Source organism: Colletotrichum destructivum, chromosome 7, assembly GCF_034447905.1.
Source record: "Colletotrichum destructivum chromosome 7, complete sequence".
NCBI lineage: Eukaryota > Fungi > Ascomycota > Sordariomycetes > Glomerellales > Glomerellaceae > Colletotrichum > Colletotrichum destructivum.
In genome coordinates, this window is record NC_085902.1 from 1,681,152 (window position 1) to 1,698,707 (window position 17,556).

Sequence of the window (17,556 nt, forward strand, 5' to 3'; positions counted from 1 at the left end):
CACCGCCAAACGCCCCCATGGCGCAGATAATTCGAGATGCCCCCGTGGGCCAACTAATTCGTTTCGTCACACGCAACAAGTTTTTCCAGTATCCCGAAGAGAAGTCCGACTTCCAACTTCCGCAACAGTGGCTCGACGTCCTCAACTCGGAGAAAGGGATCCCGGAGGAAGAAGGAACCACAGGTGCGGCGTCGCCGAGGACGTCCGAGTCGACCCATATCGACGAGCAAATCACGCCGTACCCCAAGGGTGATGTTGAAGACGCCGCTCCGTACGGCGCCGCCCTGCACCGGACGCGGAGTAGGGAAGAGACGGCCCCTTACACCCAAGACCGGCTCGAGGTGGACGAGATCCACGAGATCCAGAGGACCAAGAGCATCCCGATTGCGCCCAGGAAGACAAAGGACGGCGCGATCCTGGTGGACTGGTACTTCAGCGACGACGCCGAGAACCCGCAGAACTGGTCCAACGCGAAGCGCGGCCTCATCACCGCCGTCATCTGCGTCTACACTTTCGTCGTCTACATGTCCTCGGCCATCTACATGCCCTCCATCGAGGGCGTCGTCCACGAGTTCGGCGTCGGCATGACCGAGGCCTCGCTGGGCCTCGCCCTCTTCGTCCTGGGCTACGGCATCGGGCCCTTGCTCTTCTCCCCGCTCTCCGAGATCCCCCGCATCGGCCGGAACCCCGTCTACATCGTCACCATGCTCCTCTTCGTCGTCGTGTCGATCCCGACGCCCCTGGCCGGCAACTTCGCCGGTCTGATGGTCCTCCGCTTCCTGCAGGGCCTCTTCGGCTCGCCGTGCCTGGCCTCGGGCGCCGCCTCGCTCGGCGACATGTACAGCCTGCTGAACCTCCCCTACCCGCTCATCGCCTGGGTGTCCGCCGCCTACTGCGGCCCGGCCATCTCCCCGCTGCTGTCCGGCTTCTCCGTGCCCGTCATGGGCTGGCGCTGGTCCCTCTGGGAGATCCTCTGGGCCGCCGCGCCCGTCTTCGTCGTCATGTTCCTCCTGCTGCCCGAGACGTCGACCCCCAACATCCTCCTGCGCCGCGCCGCCCGCCTCCGCGCGTTGACGGGCGACGCCCGCTTCATGGCCCAGTCCGAGATCGACCAGCGCGACCTCCGCACCTCGGCCGTCGTCATCGACGCCCTCATCAAGCCGCTCGAGATCACTCTCAAGGACCCGGCCGTGCTCTTCGTCCAGGTCTACACCGCCATCATCTACGGCATCTACTACTCCTTCTTCGAGGTCTTCCCATTAGTCTACCCGGTCTACTACGGCATGTCCATTGGCGAGGTCGGCCTCGTCTTCCTCTGCATCCTCGTCGCCTGCCTCCTCGGCGTCGCCGCCTACGCCTCGTACCTGGGCTTCCACATGATCCCGCGCATCAGGAAATTCGGCTTCCCGAGCCAGGAGACCCGCCTCGTGCCCGCGCTCCCGGCCGCCTTCGGGCCGACCATCGGCCTGTTCATCTTCGCCTGGACGGCGTCCCCGGCCATCCACTGGATCGCGCCGACCATCGGCATCACCGTCTACGGCGCCTCCGTCTTCGTCGTCATGCAGTGCATCTTCGTCTACGTGCCGCTGTCGTACCCGCGCTACGCCGCGAGCCTCTTCGCGGGCAACGACTTCTTCCGCTCGGCCTTTGCCTTCGCGAGCGTGCTGTTCGCGCGCCCGATGTACCTGAACCTCGGCGTCGCCCGCGGCACGAGCCTGCTGGGCGGGCTGAGCACCATCGGCATCATCGGTATTTGGCTGCTCTACTTTTACGGGGCAAGGTTGAGGTCCATGAGCAAGTTTGCGGTGTCGTCCGAGTGAGGCGGCTTGCGGTTTGAGGGTTGATGTAAGGGCGTTGGGCTGCGGTGTCCGGTGTTTGGATTTTTTCGAAATGGCGTTGTTTTTCATTACTAGAAGCTTGCGTAAGCAGCGCAAGACATGAAGAAAATGTTAGACTTATAATGTAATGCCATCACATTTGTCAATGTTGCGCATCGGACCGCATGTGGACGTTTGGGACCTTTTGGTCCGACTGCAAGTTTTGAGCAGTCAATTTAGCCGAGTTATGAAAAGCTAAGGGGAGACCTTACTGAGAAATAATAAAAGCATGCGCATAAGTTATTAGAATTAGGTATGAATTAAGAAAGCTTGGAGTCGGGCCATTTGAGATGTATAAAATCAGTTTAATAGGTTTTCCTATTTTATAGATCTCAAGTCGTCTAAGTTACTAACCTAGAACAGGGAAAGACTAAAGCCAACTTATACTGACCTACTTTCATATTTATATTGACTGACTCCATCACCTCATGGATATCTTCAGGGTCAAGACCTGATCGATACTTACGTCGCTTGCGAGCTAGGGAAGCCGGGCACACGTGGGAGGTCTGAGGGACGGCGGCGTTCCTTACATCGAGTTTGTGTTCCATGCCCCTTTATAGACATGCAAGAGACGATGGTCTGTTGGATAACTCCACGGTACCAACTTGATCGATCAGTCCGTGTCACCAATGCCCGCAACTCATGAGAACGCATTTCTCTAGCCTTCGCACCAAAACCGCACCTATATAATTATCTGGGAGGAGCACCGTGGAACGGGCTTGACGCCGAGAAGTAGGGCTGGAACGAACTCCAAGTTCGAAACGTGGTTTGAGAATCGCACGAAGCTTGGTGCAGACAGGGACTCGGAGATTGTCTCGGCAGATGTCCCAGAACCATACGGCCCGTGACGCCTCCAAGCCACCTTCAGCTTCAGGCAACAGAATGGGTTGTGATCACCCACGTGCTAGAGCCATGACGATCATGTTCCACGCAAGCCGTAAGGCCTTTTGATCTGCCCTCGATGTTACGCTGAGATGCTTTTTTCTAAGAGACCACAGAGCTGTTTGTTGGACTCGGAGGCGCCCCCAAGCTGCAAATGCATTTGCCGGACTTCCCCATTCCGTGTTTCTAGAGGTGAGCACACGAAAGCTGACGTCTAACAGCACACTGGCCAACGCAGAGAGAATTGGCGTCTGGTTTCTTCGTCCCATCATCCCCACAGCTCCACCGAGATCCCGGAACCTTCACCAACATATCCACACGCTAACCCGGAAGTAGGCATTATTCTGAGAACTTGGATGCCATCGCCAGGGTTCCCCCCCTGGGGCAAGGGGTCCCAGCGGGTGCTTCATCCCATTAAACTTGCACTGCGACACATGCGATAGAACAGCGGGACCGAGGGACAAAAAGCCGGAGGACGACAGTCGCTGGGTGTTTGAACTGAAAAAGGCTATGCTGCATTTGGTTGCTATCGTGAGAAAGGAGGGATGAAGCGGGATTTGTGCCTAGGGCCGTCTCTTGCGACGAAAAAGGGCAAACATATATCGGGAGCAGCCTGGAGCATTTCTGTTATGAGCAGCTTCTCAACAACTCATGCCATTGTGCCAAACCTGCTCAAGAAAACAACAACCTTTACGATAACCATGGCGACTGCTACGGAAAGACCCCTTGTTCAGTCTTCTATTGCTCGATTCGACGCCACGGACCCCTCGACCACGACCGAAAAGCTCGTCAACATCATCAACCGCGACGGCGGTGTCATCGTCGAGAAACTCATCGACCGTCGGCTGGCGGAAGAGATCCGGCGGGATCTGAAGCCGCACTTTGACGAGGACATCCCCGACAAGTACGGGTTCTTCCCGGCGACGACGCAGAGGGCCTCGGGCCTGCTGGGCATCTCGGACGGCTGCGTCGAGCTCGCGTGCAGCCCGCTCTTCACCTCCGTCGCCAACGCCCTGGTCTCCTCGTCGTATACCTTCTGGAGGGGCGACCAGCAGAAGACCGTGAGCGGGAAGCCCATCATCTCCTCGACCGTGGGCTTCCGCGTGAACCCTGGCGGGACACAGCAGGTGCTGCACCGCGACGACAAGTGAGTTCCTGGCGTTCCCTTTCAACGTTTTCTCTCGTTTGCCTCGGGGGGCAACCCCCTCACCCTCCGCGTCACTGACATGTTTGGTGACAAAGTGACTATCACCCCCACGACAAAACGCTGCCCGTCATGATCGGGTGCGTCACCGCGTTGACCAAGACGACGGCCACGAACGGCGCGACCGTCGTGATCCCGGGGTCGCACCTCTGGGGCCCAGACCGCCGACCGCTGGACTCCGAGACCGTTCCCGCGGAGCTCGAGCCCGGCGACGCCCTGATCTTCCTCGGCAACCTCTACCACGCCGGAGGGGCAAACATAACCCAGTAAGTCATGCAAGCCCCCCCCGGACCTTGAGGGTTCATTCATTTGGGTTGGACACCCCGAAACTCCAGGCTGACCCTATGTGGCGTACGTCTTGAATAGAGACGAGTATCGAGAGACCGTCGGCATCTTCCTGTGTCAGCCGACGCTGCGGCCCGCGGAGAACCAGTTTCTCATGGTGCCGTTCGAAAAGGTCAAAAAGATGAAGCCGCAGGCCCAGAGGCTGCTTGGCTACGGACTGTGCGAGCCCGGCGTTGGATTCATGAAGTATCAGGACCCCATGAGAGTGCTGTTCGGAGTCGAGGACGAGGAGACGGTCAACATGTGATGGGTTGGGTTGCCCCCCCCCCCCCCCCTCTCTGTTTATACATACATGTAGAAATGGGAACATCATTTCAAACAACCAGGATTCTGTTGCCCGCGGCCTCTCTCGCTTGTGCTAGCGGACGCCAGTCGGGGTCGTCTCCGGCCCAGAAGGTCTCGAGAAAGTCGACGGCGTCCAAGTAGTGGTTGAACCGGGTAGCCCGGTGGATCGCCGCGAACAGCTCCAAAACCACTTTCTGCCTCGCCTGGTCCCGGTAGCAGGCGGTGCCGGCGATGAAGGCGGGCCACGGCAGATTCTGGACGAAGACGGCCTGGTCCTCGAATCCCACGAGGTGGCGGAAGAGGCCGGAGGCCGCCGCGTCCCATTCGGTGCCGCCCTCGTCGGCGCAGCCGAGACACCGGAACGAGTACAGCAGGCCCGCGTTGTGGTACACCTCCACCAGGCAGACGAAGTCGCGAGACAGCCTGGACCCCGCGAGCCCCATCCGTCCCGCCGCGATCAGGTCGGCGCCCCTCGCCTGCGTGAATTCGGACTGGACCATCCGCAGGGTAAGGCGGCGGGGTTTTTCTGCGGAGCCGGTCGGGAGGTCCGCACCCGTCGATGCCGTCGATGCCGTCAATGTGCTGAGCGTGACCTCGTGCAGGAACGCGAGGTACTTGGAAAACAGCTGGTCGTCGGAGCCGGGCGCGGGCGTGATGGCGTCTCGGATGAGGGACGGGTCGAAGGAGGTCGTCGCGCCCAGGATGTTGTCGATGGCCAGCTGGTTCCGCAGGAACGCGAAGAGCTCGCGGCCCCCGGCGGTCCAGGTCGCGTCGCTGAAGAGGTTGACGATGGTGCGGGCCGCCCGCCGGTGGCCGTCGGCGACCTGGGGCGAGCAGCGGGCGTTCTCGAAGTTGGCCATGATGAGGATCGACGCCAGCATCCACTCGGCGTCGGCCATGTCCTCCTGCTGGTCCAGCTCGGAGCCCCCCATGAGCCTCGTCGTCATCTCCCGGGCCCGTCTCTGGAGCACCGTCAAGCACCTGTTGCGGGAGTCCTCGGCAATCACCGTGATGCTCTCCGCGGGGAGGGTCCAGGTGCCGTGCTGGGCCGCCAAGGCCATGATGGCGAAGCGGATGGCCGGGTGGCTTTCGGCGAGGGGCACAACTTTTCGGCGGTAGAAGTTCTCGTCGGAGTCCAGCCAGACCATCAAGCCAGCCACCTTTTGCCTGTAGTAGTCCATAAAGGCCGCAGTGGGGCCGAGCAGGTCGCAACTCGGGACCCTTGGAATAGTGTCCGGCCCAGACACGGTGGCTTGCGTCCTGGAGCCGCCGGCTTCGCAAGGTGTCGGGATATGCGTAGACACGTTGAGTGATGGACGATTAGAGGTTTCGGATTCGTCTTGGACCCAGGGCCCGGGCCGAACGGGGACCGCCCGACCCCGAAGATATCCTCTAGCTGCCACCCCGTTCACCCATCGGAGCTGACGGTTATAGCCAGGGCACTCCAGACCCTTCTTGTGGCATTTGGCGCACTTCGGGCTCTGAAAGTCGCACCGGATCCGACGACGCTCACAGTTGGCGCAACCTTGCTCATACATGTCAGCGTTCGTGGTCATAGAAAGCGACCTTTCGATAGCTAAGGAGATGATGGGCTACCTTTATGGTGAGATGTGAGCGCTTTGGCGGTGGAACCGGCACGGCTTCTCTTTGCGTCTCCTTCCGACATGATATGTAACAGACATGACGGGGGTTCTTTAAATCATCGAGGGCTTGTTGCTGGCTCAGTTGCTGGTCAAGGAGGGGTTGAAGGAAGGATTTGTCCGCCGAGGTGCGGACAGACAGCGGGGATTTATCATTTTTTATCTCATGTTCGTTCCGGCAAAATGGGTCTCCGGCAACGGGCCCGGTTGGTCGGCGCGCGGATAAAGTCAAACTGACTTGGAGAGGTACTATGGTTCTGACTTCGTCCAGCTTCATGGACAAACAACGGTGGTTTTTTCGAGTTCAAAAAGGTGTTCTATGCCCAAATCTTGACTTGTTGGTTGTGGGCAAGGGGTTCGAACGGTTCACCTGAACAAACTGACATGCGTTCGTTCCAAAACAACTGTGAATTGCCGAGAAGACTTTGGTCACGAACTAGCAACAACATCTCACTTCTATGGTTTGTTCATTGCCTCGTGGGCGGGGAAATATTGCATGATTTTGAAGGAACTTGACTTCAAATACCTCTTCAATCCATCGAGGGCTTAAATCCCATCACGAGATGGATCTACAGCACCTTTGTTATTTCCTGAAGTCATGGTTGCGTTTCCCTCTCCAAATGCAAGGGTTTTCAGATCTTGTTCTTAGACCAGCCAAGTGGCTTGATGGTGTATTATAGATCTGGTCCTGGCTAATTCTTCCCTATCGCCCAATTCGCTGGGGCAGACCCAATCACAAACCATAGGTGCGATGTAGAATATGCTAACGGGTATCGGTTTGAGTAAGATTCCGTCCGCGTGGCACTAAGCCTAGCTGCATCAAATCTTCTTACCCCAGGGGAATCCCGTCACCTGCCTTGGCATCTCAGGTTAGTCAGTGTTTAGTCCGTCCCAGTGACGAATTAGATGAGTAACGTGAACAGCACAAGATGGCGACTAGACAACAAGACTCCCAAGTTAAGTCTCAGCTTCAGGGAGCCAGACGAAGCCAATCTTTCCGCGCGGGCTTATTCTCCGATAGAGGCAGATCGGGGATCACTAGCTGGGAACTAAAACGAAAGCCTAACATAACAACTACCCAGATTTCACATTTAGAAGTGGCGCTTTTTGTTCGGAACTTTGGAAATCGTTGGAATATATGCGAGAGGCCCTCTGGTGGGCTGTCAACTGGATCTGCACGATGGTGATCATCTGACGCCTCTCATGGAAAGGAACCACTTCAACAGTCACTGTCTCTCTATTCTTCTTCTTCATACCGAGCTTCTTCGTCTTCTCACGCCGCTCAGTGGCCCAGCCCACTCACTTTTAGGATCAGCAGCCCAACCTGACTGGTAGTGAGATGCTTGAGAATGTGTCACATCAGACATGTCTTGGCGCAAGCATCGTAATGGATAACGCGGCAACCTAAGCCATATGATCAATATAACTAATGTGGTCAGCATGGCCACATGAGTTGTATGGAGGGCAAGGGGTCAACGCGGCCAGGGTGGTCAAACCCATTTCCATGTGTACGTGGTCAGCATTCTTTGTACCATGAAGATGGTAGATTTCACCGTTCAGACAACTATATAAACGGTGGACGTCTTGGCGACTTGGCGTCTGTGTTCTTTCTTCTTCACCAAGATCAGATTCTTGTAACTATTCCCTGACTTACAGGGAAGGACTTAGTTACTCGCGTGATCAACCTTTCTTTCTACTTGCAAGCCCCAGCATCCTCCTCAAAGACCTCAGGATGACTCGCATGCTTTCCATCCTTGCCACTGCGGGCATAGCAGCAGCTGGCGCTCTTTACGGCGTTGACGGCCGTCCGTATCCAGGCACCCCCACGCCCGTCAATACGGCGGCCGACATCCAGTATACGTCAACTGCCAGCGCCGATGTGGCGGCGGCGGCGGCAACAGCCAAGACTCTGTCGCCCGTGTCGAACGTAAAGGGAAAAGCCTTCAACCGCATCGTACAGATCTACCTCGAAACCACGGCTTACGAGAACGCCATTGCCGACCCGAACTGCAAGGCCCTTATCAAACAGGGCATCTTGCTGTCCAACCTCTACGGTGTAGCGGCCCCCAGCCAGCCCAACTACGTGGCGCCGGCCAGCGGTGACTACTTCGGCACCAACAGCGACTCGTTCCTCCTGGTCGACCGCAACGTGTCCACCATCGTCGACCTGCTCGAGGACAAGGGCATCAGCTGGGGCGACTACAACGAGGGCCTTCCCTACACCGGCTTCGAGGGCTTCGAGTACTCTAACCCCGTCGAGGGCAACTACGCGCGCAAGCACAACCTGCTCGTACGCTTCGACTCGATCACGCTCAACTCGGACCGCCTGGCAAAGATCAAGAACCTGACGCTCTTCTACAACGACCTGAAGAAGCAACGTCTGCCGCAGTGGGTGTTCGTCACGCCCAACCTCTACAACAACGGCCACGACACCAACATCAGCGTCTCGTGCAACTGGACGCGCAGCTTCGTCGAGCCGCTGCTGAGGAACCCGAACTTCGACAAAGGGAACACGCTCGTCTACGTCACCTGGCAGGCCAACGGCCAGTACCCGACGGCCCGCAACCACGTGGCCGGCATCCTGCTGGGCTCGGCCGTGCCCCGGAGCCTGGCGGGGACCGTCGACGACGCCTACTACAACCACTACAGCGAGCTGTCGTCGGTCGAGGCGAACTGGAACCTGCACACCCTAGGCCGCTGGGACGTCGGGGCCAATGTGTGGCGCCTCGTCGGCCGCAGGACGGGCGACGCGATCCGCGCCTGGAGCGTCCGGATCGCCGGCGACAGCTTCGCCAACTACTACTGGAACCAGAGCTACGGCGGCGTCTTCAGCAGCGCCTCCAACACGTCGCACCTCTACGTCGCCCCGAACCTCGGCATCCTCGGGGGTTACTGCCGGACCGTGCTGCCCGCCATCGCCCGCCTGTGGTACGGCTCGACCCTGCCCGATTACTACCGCGACATCATCGAGGTGCCTGATGCTCTGCATCCGCCCAAGGGCTATGGGGTGCCCATCGGGCTTGAGCCGGCCGAGCCCATCACGACTCCCATTCGTGTGTACCCCGTCTAGATTGAGTGGTGGCTGGCTCTTGTGGCCTCAAGGACTTGAGAGATATAGTGACAAGAGATGTTCCCCATGGATATCTGGACTTGATGTGTTACGGTATCAAGGTCTGCTTCCACTTGTACCTAGCACCTTTCATGGGAACTAGAAACAACTCTCAATGATCTGACATGTCCAAGTCTTAAAGGTACCGGTGCGGCCTCGCATACAAAGAAAATAGAGGGTCTTGATGTTGGTGCACACAGCCACCCTACCACCCTCTTGTGATGTGCTTGTGTCTTGGCCGACGCTCTCTACAATCTTGAACGCCCGCTATGGGGTCCTCCAAGTACAAAAAAAGAAAAAAAAAAACACAGTGCTAAACACAATTGTAGAAATGTAACAACTACGTGTGATCATTGTCAGCGCTGGTGGACTCTGCTGCTTAGGAAAAGAAGTAGAGAAAGACTACAAAAGAACTGTCGCTGCTCTAGCATCATCGTGCTCAACCCCACACAATGCAAGCTAGTATCGAAGAAGATATCATAACAGCATCCTAGCTTAGAGCGTAAGATCGTGCTCAAAGCCTAGTGGTTCATGGATCTGGCCGCCTACATCATACGATGCTGCAGACGATCCTTTCTGATCCTCTTTAACGCCTGCTGGAACCCCGCCATCGAGGTCACGTAGGTTGGCATGTTGTTAGAGCTCTACACCCTTCGTTGTTGTTTACTGTCTTGATGAACTCTCTTGGGGTGGCTCCAATGGAACGGTCTTACGCAAAACACCTGCACCTTGGCCATCTTGATAGGCCACTCTAGCCCGTATCTTGGCAGTTTGTAACACACACACACACACCAGCTTTTCAACCGGTCAAGGCAAACAAACGCTTTAATCGCCTCATTTCTGCACTCTTACCCCGCAACAGGATCGAAGCTGTGTAACCATAACAGACAAGACCTCTCTCCCTTGGGGGAAGGGGGAGGGAGCGAAATCACGACGTCGACACTATGCCCCAGACACGATCGTGGGGTGTTCGATTGGTTGTAACCCCCCCTCACACACTACCCAGGACTCCTCCCGCTGAAGACGCGGGTAAGAGGGCGTCGGCCCGTCGCGCCTGGTCTAAGGCCATGGTGTAATTGGTTGACGCCCTTGAGGCGGTCTCAGCCAAGCCTTGCCCTGCCCACACCGATTGGACGGGTTGCTGAGGCGTCTTCCTGTACAGGATCCATACATGACGGCGGCTGAGCTCGGCTTATAAGTTGTGCCGGCTTGATGTGTATACATCCAGCTCGCTTGACTTTGTAGACTTGTCGCCAGTTCGCTCTGGTGATGATTCGTAGTATACGCTACCTACGCTGGTCATCGATGCAGAAACAATACAGTGCCACGCCAAACACTCGTACTCAGTAGCATATAGAGATCTAGAGAGTTACAATATCCACTGCAGGTTCGAGCAGCACTTTAAAGAAGGTCGCCTGGCCAAGAGCTCTTGCACAGCGTGCTCTAAGTTGTGGGTGGTTGTTAAGAATGGTCGGTTATCCGATGTGCTTTGTCAATGTTGCCCCCCCTGCATGCAAAGAGACAATATTTTTCCTCACTGGGGGGCCGGTGAGGACGATATGCAATGATATACACCACCAAACAGTCAAGTTACACATCTGTGGCTTGGTTCTTGCTTCATGTAGCTAGTTGTAGGTAGAGCCAAATCACTCCTGTCGCCAGAATACGAGACGGCTGCTTGGGATGGTTGCAACACCGACGTCTGCAATGCAGCCATTTACGAGTATGGAAACATTTGTGTATGTCTTCACTGTTCTCCGCTGGTTTTACGTTAGTTCCGTCCAAGATACTCCCTCCTTGATGAGAGAGATGGAATTCCACATGCAATGTGTAGAGGAAGACGGCCAGGTTGCTGCCTCCATGTGTATACGAATCATCACCTGATGATTGATTATAAGTAGGACCATTTTCCTTCCCACTCGATTCCCAAAATCCAAGATCAAACAACACAAAAACTTCCTCCTCTACCAGTCTTTTGCAACCCACATCAGCCTTCACAGACCACTACTGAGCCCCTCTCACCTCTATCAATCTGCAAGAATGTCAAACAAGACCTTCGATTATGGCGATCTGAGAATCTCCATGACCTCTGCTTACAGCTGGGTCTGGGATGACACCGGCAGCGGTGCCCGTCGAAGTGTCTGTCTATGGACACCATCCCCTCAGGGGAACCTCTGCCCACTCGGAGACTACGCGGATCCCGCAGGCTATTACGAAATCAACGGTGGCAAGCGAGCATCGCTCATCGTTGGGCAGAACCCCAACACGAGGCCGGCCAAGTCGGCGGTAGCCAGACCAACCGACTACACTCGAATCTGGATCGACAATGGCTCCGGCGGCAAGCATGACGGGGCCATCTGGCGCCCAGTGGCCCCCTCAGGATACGTAGCACTGGGTGATGTTGGCTGCTATGGGTACGGCAAGCCCAACGTGAACAAGATCTGGTGTGTGCGCGAGGACCTCGTCGGCTACGGCAAGTTCCTGGCGAGCAGCGCCTGGGACGACGGTGGTTCGGGAGCGACCCAGAACGTCTCCCTCTGGGCGACGCAGACGGACACCGTAGGCGTCGATGGCGCAGCGAACATCCCAATCATTGCCGACACGTTCCGAGCACAGAGCAGTTACACGCGGCCGGGTGGTGAAGCTGCTCGCGTTCTGCTACTGCCGGTCGGGAAGCAATATCAACGATTCGAGACCACCATTCCTACGCTCAATCCGAACAAGCTTCCCGAGAAGGGTGACCAATTCTCAAACCAGGAGCAGTGCAAGGTGACACTTCCGTTCCACTGCTACTTCAGCCCAACACACCAGGAGAGCTTGGACAATATCCGCAATCCGTTTCTGACCATCAGCCGGTCCATCGCGTGGTACGTGGAAGGGGTGTGGGGGAACAAGACCTCCAGCCCCTTCACGCGCTCTCAGAGGCTTCTCTACGGTGTCAGCAAGGAGACACGCGAGGAGATGACGCACAGCGTCGGCGTGGAGATCTCGGCCACGTACGGCGTCGAACTAGCCAGCGCCTCCGTGAGCCTCAACTACCAGTTCACTTACAACACGTCGACCTCGTTCACCGAGTACAGCGAGAAAGAGGTCACGCAATCTTTTGACGTGAACGCGTGGTACGCCAAGGTGCTCTTCTCCAAGCACGTCTGGATCAAGTGTTCGCGCCTGGACAGCCCCGTCGTCTTGCATCAGATGGAGATGACGGCGAATGACGACATCTACTTTAGCGGCTGCGACCTTCCACATGAGTAGGCTTCTGTGGCTTCAATCGCAAATATGGGAGGTGGGCGACGTTGACGCATCTGGGGGCGGGGTGGGGGGGAGGATTGAAGTGCTTGTCCTTTTCAACAAAGAGACTAGACTTGACACTCTTTTATGGCGAGGCGGTTTGTTTTTAGCAACACAGAACGGATCTTCTGCTTCCACTCAATCCCGTACCGTTTGTTTCTGTCCGCAGGCTACTTGTAAATTGAGTGTAGCGTTTGGTAATGTTTCTTTCTCTTGTGTTACTTTTCGGAAGGACCTTTAAAGCTGAAATACACTCTATTTGGACCCTAACCCGTCTATTTAAGGGATCTGAAACTTACCAGCTAATGGTAAAGAGGACCAGAACTGAATGTGGTCACCTATTCATGCCTATCCTCTATCCCACGGCCCATGACATCCCGGCATCGGACGCATATTTGATAGGCCTGAAATTCTTCCCCTTCGAGGTGCCATCAATGGCCAGATTACGCGCTTGTGACAGCACCATGAGAGAAACGGTATGAATTAAACAGGAACACAATGCCGAAGAAAATGATGATGGCGAGCCACAGGAAGAGGAGGAGGACGAGGGGGAGGAGGAGCAGAAAGTGGTATAGGCAATGATAGGAGCCGTCAAAATGAGGATGAGGTCTTGAACTATTGCTAGACAGTGCCTCTGAAAGCGGCGGCCTGTCATCCAAGCTTCAAAATCAACAGCTTCTTGACAAACTAATTGGAGGTTGGGGGATAGCTACGCGGTAATTAACGAGCAAAGGGTTGCCACGCGACGCTCTCTTGGTGCACGACGTCGTCTATCAATGTACGCATGGGAACCCAATCAATCTAACACGAACTTCTTAACGGAATTCAACGACGGAAACCGAAGCGAAAAGCGTCCCGGGCAATTGCAGATTGTGTGAGACTGGTTATATAAGACTTCAGGCCTATAACTGCTGCAACTTTGATCAGGCCTGTTTAAATTCCTTGCCTTGTCTTTTTGTACAGCATCCGCTTCTCTTAATATCATGTACAACTATACCCATTAGAGAACTCAAAAAGTTGTCCGCTATTCATACATGAGTCGATGAAACGCAAAATTTGGATTGGATAACTAGACGGTATCGCAGCATAACCACACCTCTATAACGGACCAAAACTACCACTTCTACAAGCTACCGTTGTTGGTGGACCTGGGATTGGTAATCAAACCAGCAAGTCCACGCCGATTCACATAAAAAACCAAACGTTGAAAACCCTGCGTCATTGCAATTTCTGTTGATACCTGCAAAGAAACAGGCCAAAAGGTCCGAGTCTCGTGGCTCCCACCCTTCTTCCACTTACTTTCTATCAGGCCCCCTTTTCTGCTCCAGCGACCTTACCAGGAGGAAAGTTCTGGAGATCTGGGAGACACCATTCCTCCCGAGCACGAGGGCTGAAGAGGAGGTCCTTTGAGTAGAACTGGTTCCACAGAGAAACGTCCATCAAGCTGGGGGATTCCAAAAGAACCTGCCCAAAGTCGTCTCGGCTGGGGAGGCACGGCAACCCACGCTTGACCTGGTAGCCAACTCCAGCTAAGCGTAACTGTACAAGCCAGAAGACAGTCATGGTTCTATAGGGTCCAGAGACCAGCCAGTCAGCGCCTGCAAATACTTGGAATACACGCCCATTAGGCCTCACCTGTGGGGGCTCTTGGGAAATTTCTTCGAGTCCGCCTCTCGCAGTCGATTTAGAAGGAGGATGAACAAATCAGAGCACGCGACCATTCCCTTGCCGGCACCGGCGGCATCCAGCATGACGAAATAGCCAGCCCGGAGATGATTGTAGTGATCCCAAGACTCGATCGTGCAGTCCAGAATCGATCTCCAGAACGCATCGGAGCTCGGGGCGGCCTCGTTCGCTTCGAGGATCCGCGCTTCCAGTAGCTTGTGGTCGGAAGCCGCGTCTTCCTGGGAGACCTGAGGCTTTTCCACCGTGTGGCGAGGCGGTCCGGTCGCGCACCTGTTCTCGAGAAACTCGGCGATCTCGTCCACGACAGCCTGCATCCCGTCGCTCGTGCGGGCGCTGAGGCCAGGCGTATCGAAGATCCTGACGGTCCAGTCACCGGCCCACTGCGCGTCGACGGAGGCCAGACAGCGCCTCGCATTTCCGACGTATTGGTCTCTCCGGGCGTCTGGAACGATGTCCTGCTTGTTAAACAGGATCCACATGTCGCAGCACTTGGTCTCGTTTCGTAAAAAGGGCATTGATCTGGAGAGCTCCTCAACGGCTTCGACGAGCCGGTCTTGGTCAAAAACGTCGATGACGAAGATGACGAAGTCTGCTTTCTGTGGGCGACTGGATCCCCAAGGCGTCCTGAACCCATTGCATCCTTTTCGATTCGACGCGTCAGCCCTGGAGCGTAAGGGTCTCAACAGGCACATCATAGAGTCGTCCAGCTCGGTGGAGGCCCAGCATCACTCACCTCCAAATGACATGAGCTCATACGTCGATCCGTTCTTGAACCTGAAGGTCTCGATGAGTTGGCCGGCGAGGTAATTCGGCGGGACCCGCTCAACCTCTTTCGCCCCTTGCATGAAGCGATACATTGCCGTCTTCTTGCCTGCGACGTCCAGGCTGACGATGAAGGCCCGGTGAGGGTCCAGCCCTTTGCGGCGGAAAGACACTGATGAGATCAGTAAATAGCCACATGCGGCTCATTGTAAAACCTACACATTATGAAGTCGACGATTGTGGCTGGTTTTCTTCCCGTGTGAGGCAAGAAAATCCCGAACATGAATCGTAAAACACGTGTGACCATGAGTTAACGTATTAAGATCGACAAAAGAGTCCCTAGCAGAAGGATGGAATTCTTTTAAGTAGAGTCATAAGCGCCGATTTTTGACAAGAGAGACATTAAATCCACGCGGTGTCGTTGAAATGTGTCCTCACTTGGCTGTAAACGCTTAGACGGGCTAATGATAGGCAGCCAGAATTGCCCCCCAAAGGTGCAGGCAACAGCCAACCAAGCCAGGTACAGCGTCATATCACCCGCTATTCTGCCTGACTTCTCCGGAGTGACGGAAGAGCATACTCTAGAGAACCTGACGTGAGGGAAACCACTAGATGAGGCAGTGTAACGCGGAAGGAGATTAGGAAGATGTACCATACCTGGGTGGAGGCTTTGGCCACGAGCATTACATGCATGTAGTGAGAATTGAGGTAGATGTTGCGGCATCAACAAGAATTGGGGCGGAACTTGATCTCCATTCGGAAATGATTAGTTAGACTTGTGTTGGTATGAGTAAGCACCGGAGCCTCAAAAAGGAACACACCTTGGTCTGAGATGAGATTGTTGGATTTCCGGAGGACTGTCCGAGAAAGAAGAAGCAGCTGGAGCTCGCCCTTGGACAGATAGATACGCTTTGATGGCTACTGGTTTCGGGAGGGAGGGGTTGCCTGCTACGGGCTTCGGGCAGTAGGCTTTATGGGGGGGCCAAGGCGCCTGGGAAAAGAGCTGCTAAAGGCCTAGTTGGACAGCAGGGAGCAGCAAGCGCGCAGTGTCACACAAGATACCTAAGTGTACCTGTAAGCAGCAGTCATCACCTGCCGGTAAGTGTACTGTATATCTACCTGTCTCTACGATGTAGTGGGTACTCGTGCGTTGGAGGGCGCAGGGACCACACAACACAGACTCCATCAGCGGGGAACAGAGAGTTTGTTGTGATCAAGTGTGTAGCTCTAACGAACGGATACACCCGCTTTTTGTTTTTTCTCTGCTTCTGCGTTTTGCTTCACTTTCTCCTTCCTTGCTTCTTTAGCCCTTCAGCCCAGCGTTACGTAAGGCCACTCAGCACTGCTGTGGCCTTCAGCCGCGCAGCCGTGCAGGATTTCTGCCCCGCCAGTCCAGAACCGGCTGCCCCAAGAGCTGTGTCAAGGATGATAAAAGCACCATTAAACTGGCAATGTAACTAAATAACTTGAACGGCCGCCTCAGAGCTCTAGTATTTTTTGCGCCTTATAAGACTCTACAGACAGAGGTCCATCGGCACACAAGGGGACAAGTCCACCGTCGTCCCGCTTGGCCAAGAGCTATGACTGGCGTTGGAGGCATCAAGGGGAAATGTTGCAGCCAAGAATCAGAGGAGCAGCCAGTTTAATAAGAGAATAAGAGAGGCAGTTAAAGCACAGAGGATTCAAGAAAAGTCCATATCAAAGAGGCAAGTAGATAGATATTAGACACTTTAGGCTGTTGAAGGCTGGCCAAGCAGGAGGCCCCCAAGACATTGGATAGAGCCCCAGTAAATAAGAGAGAAATAAGAGGAGTGAAATATGAGTCTGACCCTACGACTCCGCTCGTTGTTGCACGGATACCAGACTGGGGAAGTTAAAGCTGCAAGTTGAAGCTGTGAAAAGTGATGGGTCCGGTCAATCGGTGAGTATTGCATGTGTGTAACTGGGATGATACTGGGAAGATCATGCCAACTGTTAGCTTCCACGGCCGCGCAGGGGGGGGGGGGGGGTTTCTCACATCCGTTCCATTTTTAACCGATACCGAAAAATGTACTTCCGGGCATTGCCTACCTGTTCGTTAGAGTTACACTCGCAATCAGAACAAACTCTCCGTTCTCCACTGTTGGAGTCTGTGTTGTCAAGGATATCCCTTGGCACCTACAGTAACAATACTCTAACCATATTTATACCTGCTTCTCTTTTCGTTTACAAGCTCCTCCTAACACCCCTATCATGAAGGACAGTGCTGTTTCATTCGGCCTTAGTTCCAAACTTTAAGGGCAATAGCCGGCCGGCTTGAAGTGATGTGTGACTGACCAAGTTCTTAATAAAAGTCACCCTCACGCCGGGCAGCTAGCCACCATTTCGATCTCGCGGCCAAGCTTCTGTCCTGGCAAAGATGCGTCCGGCCTCGCCTGCGTATTCGGCCTATCTTTTCTTACTCCAACAGTGGCCCTTCTTCGTTTCGTGCTTTGA

At 55.2% G+C, this 17,556-nt stretch overlaps 6 protein-coding genes across 6 annotated transcripts; 4 read left to right on the forward strand and 2 right to left on the reverse strand.

Annotated features, from left to right (window-relative positions):
• Nucleotides 1-17: 17 nt before the first annotated feature.
• CDEST_11079 (Putative major facilitator superfamily, MFS transporter superfamily) lies at nt 18-1,820 on the forward strand (the record flags this gene model as incomplete). The annotated part of the gene is made up of 1 exon (XM_062927235.1): nt 18-1,820. One exon carries the CDS (start codon nt 18-20, stop codon nt 1,818-1,820), a length of 1,803 nt encoding a protein of 600 aa, XP_062783286.1.
• Nucleotides 1,821-3,460: 1,640 nt separating this feature from the next.
• Nucleotides 3,461-4,555, forward strand: CDEST_11080 (Putative phytanoyl-CoA dioxygenase; the record flags this gene model as incomplete). Its single annotated transcript, XM_062927236.1, has 3 exons — nt 3,461-3,906; nt 4,002-4,229; nt 4,330-4,555. 3 exons carry the CDS (start codon nt 3,461-3,463, stop codon nt 4,553-4,555), a joined length of 900 nt encoding a protein of 299 aa, XP_062783287.1.
• Nucleotides 4,556-4,622: 67 nt separating this feature from the next.
• CDEST_11081 (Putative zn(2)Cys(6) fungal-type DNA-binding domain, fungal transcription factor) lies at nt 4,623-6,149 on the reverse strand (the record flags this gene model as incomplete). Its single annotated transcript, XM_062927237.1, has 1 exon — nt 4,623-6,149. One exon carries the CDS (start codon nt 6,147-6,149, stop codon nt 4,623-4,625), a length of 1,527 nt encoding a protein of 508 aa, XP_062783288.1.
• Nucleotides 6,150-7,965: 1,816 nt separating this feature from the next.
• Nucleotides 7,966-9,303, forward strand: CDEST_11082 (Putative phosphoesterase, alkaline-phosphatase-like, core domain superfamily; the record flags this gene model as incomplete). Its single annotated transcript, XM_062927238.1, has 1 exon — nt 7,966-9,303. One exon carries the CDS (start codon nt 7,966-7,968, stop codon nt 9,301-9,303), a length of 1,338 nt encoding a protein of 445 aa, XP_062783289.1.
• Nucleotides 9,304-11,297: 1,994 nt separating this feature from the next.
• On the forward strand, nt 11,298-12,599 carry CDEST_11083 (Putative vacuolar protein sorting-associated protein). Its single transcript, XM_062927239.1, has one exon. It carries the CDS (start codon nt 11,383-11,385, stop codon nt 12,595-12,597), a length of 1,215 nt encoding a protein of 404 aa, XP_062783290.1. The 5' UTR covers nt 11,298-11,382; the 3' UTR covers nt 12,598-12,599.
• Nucleotides 12,600-13,849: 1,250 nt separating this feature from the next.
• Nucleotides 13,850-15,334, reverse strand: CDEST_11084 (Putative small GTPase superfamily, ARF/SAR type, P-loop containing nucleoside triphosphate hydrolase). The gene is made up of 4 exons (XM_062927240.1): nt 15,301-15,334; nt 15,053-15,253; nt 14,269-14,959; nt 13,850-14,200 (listed from the first exon to the last, which is right to left on the reverse strand). Exons 1-4 carry the CDS (start codon nt 15,302-15,304, stop codon nt 13,939-13,941), a joined length of 1,158 nt encoding a protein of 385 aa, XP_062783291.1. The 5' UTR covers nt 15,305-15,334; the 3' UTR covers nt 13,850-13,938.
• Between the last annotated feature and the right edge of the window lie 2,222 nt (nt 15,335-17,556).